At 30.2% G+C, this 2,724-nt stretch overlaps 1 protein-coding gene across 1 annotated transcript; it reads right to left on the reverse strand.

The window, feature by feature from the left end:
- Positions 1–1,726: 1,726 nt before the first annotated feature.
- LOC125852311 (probable WRKY transcription factor 27) lies at positions 1,727–2,417 on the reverse strand (the record flags this gene model as incomplete). The annotated part of the gene is made up of 2 exons (XM_049532064.1): positions 1,727–2,150; positions 2,304–2,417. Coding segments are annotated over 2 exons (538 nt in total), but the record flags the coding sequence as incomplete, so codon positions are not given.
- Between the last annotated feature and the right edge of the window lie 307 nt (positions 2,418–2,724).

Consider the following 2,724-nt stretch of genomic DNA (forward strand, 5'->3'; position numbering starts at 1 on the left):
GTTACAAGCCTTGAAAAGACCTTTTTGATCTTGAGTGAGCTGAAACAATTGTTGGTTGGAAAATAAGGGCAAACCTATGAGTAAAATTATGCATCGTGTTCATCTTTTTTAGTGTGAGTGTCAATAGTGATTCCAGAACTATAAATTGTTGAATCATTATGTGTGAATATGGGATCACTTTTTGTGTGAGGGCATTTGAGTACCTTTGTTGAGCTTGAACTTGAATTTGAAGCAAGTAAAGTGAGCTTGAGAATCTTTGGTAAAGGTGAGTCACAACTTGAATCTTTGAGTGTACAATTGATCCTTGCATGAATAAGTTGAGTCTTGTGTAGCACTGTTAGATTATGAGTTAAAGCATTTCATGTTCTGGGAATATATAAATGTTGATGATTGAGCTTTCCTCTATATTTCTCAACAAAGTCTTTTTCTATTGACATTCTCTTTTGTTGTTGTTCTTTATTTTTTAACTACTCATTTTTCTTTAGTTTGAATTTTAATATTCATTAGAATTTGAATGTTAAAACGTTTTCTTTGTCAAATTTTCTCTGTTAAATAGTTTATCATATTTGATATTAAGAAAATATAGAAATTAAAATTTTTATTTTTTAATCTTTCGATGAATACAATATCAAATTATTGATTTCTTGATAGTCAAACATTGTTCATTCTTTTAGGCACAAAATTTGATATTTTCTTCAAATTAATTAAGAAAATACTGATACGTCATTTTAAAGACTATTTTAATAATCAAGATACGAATTTAGTGGTCATATTATGTAACATAATATTAAAAATATGTTTACGCAATAGTCCTTTACAGTATTTCTGGGGACAAAATATTAACTATTCAAACACATTTTATTTTAATTAGTTCAAAATTTTCTTTCAAAAATATGTCAAAACAAGCTTAGCATTTATTATTGTAAGTAAGAAGTTAACTAGTAGAAACTCTTCATTTTCACAAAATTACAATAATATCCTTATGTGCCCATAACAAAAGTTAAGACATGTATGGATTCTTCTAGATTTTCATTTTGAACATTAATTATACAATTATTATTTTGCCGTGAAAAGATGTTAAAATTACTAAAATGTCATTGGTCGTCCTTCTCATGGCTCTTCTATATATAGAAACTCTTCATTTTAACAAAATTACAATAACATCCTTATGGGCCCATAACAAAAGTTAAGACATGTATGGATTCTTCTAGATTTTCATTTTGAACAATTAATTATACAATTATTATTTTTCCGTGAAATGATGTTAAAATTACTAAAATGCCATTGGTCGTCCTTCTCATGGCTCTTCTATATATATATAATTTTCTAGCTCAATTATTTTATGGTCGTTTTACAAGAGATCTTCATTTGTGAAAAATTGAAGATCTCTTATTGAACAATGATAATTTACTACTCTATATAATTTAATTTAAAATTAACTCAAATGGGATTTCTTAAAGAGAGAACTATTTGAGAAAACGGAATAACAACTTACTACAAGGACTAGATTCCTGAATTGAAGAACAATAGAAAATAATTATACTAAAAAAAAATCCATTTTTCTATGATGTAAATGGTTAATCATAGAAAACTATAAAACTATAATTCTTAACTTCCCACACTAAAAACCTAAAATAGAAACATGACTAGAAGACCACATATGTCAACATATAGATTTGATGGAGAGAGGAGACAGCTCAATTTCTCTAGTTATTTTCTTCATATATTAGGTGGAAGAAGTAACTCCTTGGTGTTGGTCAAAACCCATGAAAATATCTTCATTCATGTCCACCTTTTCTTTACCATCACCTTTGTTCTGCACGACCACAACAACCATTTTGCTTTTTCTCCCGATTTCAAGTGGAGGATTAGTTGCGATAATTGGAGAAGCAACAACTCTTGAATGCTTAACACGCTTGGACGAGGATGTTGATGCATTCAAGATTGATGCTTTGGGCAAAATATTTATGCCTTTTGGAAGCTTAAATTTGGAATTACCGTTGCAACTAGCAAGATATCTACGGTTCATGGGGGGATCATGATTGTGTTCACCCGAACAGGATACCAAGAAAATGTTCTCATCCTTTGGGCTTTTCTCAATTTGTTTCTTTGCTTCGCAGTATTTTGATGTACTACACTTATAGTAATTCCTGTTATGGAATATACACAAAATAATAATCAGGTTTAGTGAAATATTATGTGTATACACCATTAATAATTTTTACTACTTTTTGTTATGATAATTGAGAACGGAAGGGAACATAACTTTTTATGACATGAAATAAATGGTGAAGAGAGCAAACCTCGGAAATGGGGAACCTTTGATATGCTTCTGACCATACTTGCGCCATGTCCATATGTCATTTTTGAGTTCCTCTTGCAACAATTCATAGGTAAGCCTTATCGATTGATTGTTCCTGATTTCAAATCAGAAGTACTAAGGTCAAAATTTAGAACATACACACATAAAATGTAATGAAATGAGTGGTTACCTTGTTCTAGTTTGGGTCAAAGGAGTCTTCATGGAAAAATTGAAATTAGGATAAATGTTAGCTCCTATATCGAGTTGTTGTAGATTAATACATTCTTGTGGTGTTGTAGTTGTTGGTGCCACACACGCTACCGTTGTTCGTGATGGAGGAACAATGATTTGTTGGATAAATTGAACTGGTTGAATGGAATGCAAGTACAATTGCTGGTTAATATTTTGGTTCATGATAATAA

This window comes from Solanum stenotomum, unplaced genomic scaffold, assembly GCF_019186545.1.
Source record: "Solanum stenotomum isolate F172 unplaced genomic scaffold, ASM1918654v1 scaffold33603, whole genome shotgun sequence".
NCBI classification, from domain to species: domain Eukaryota; kingdom Viridiplantae; phylum Streptophyta; class Magnoliopsida; order Solanales; family Solanaceae; genus Solanum; species Solanum stenotomum.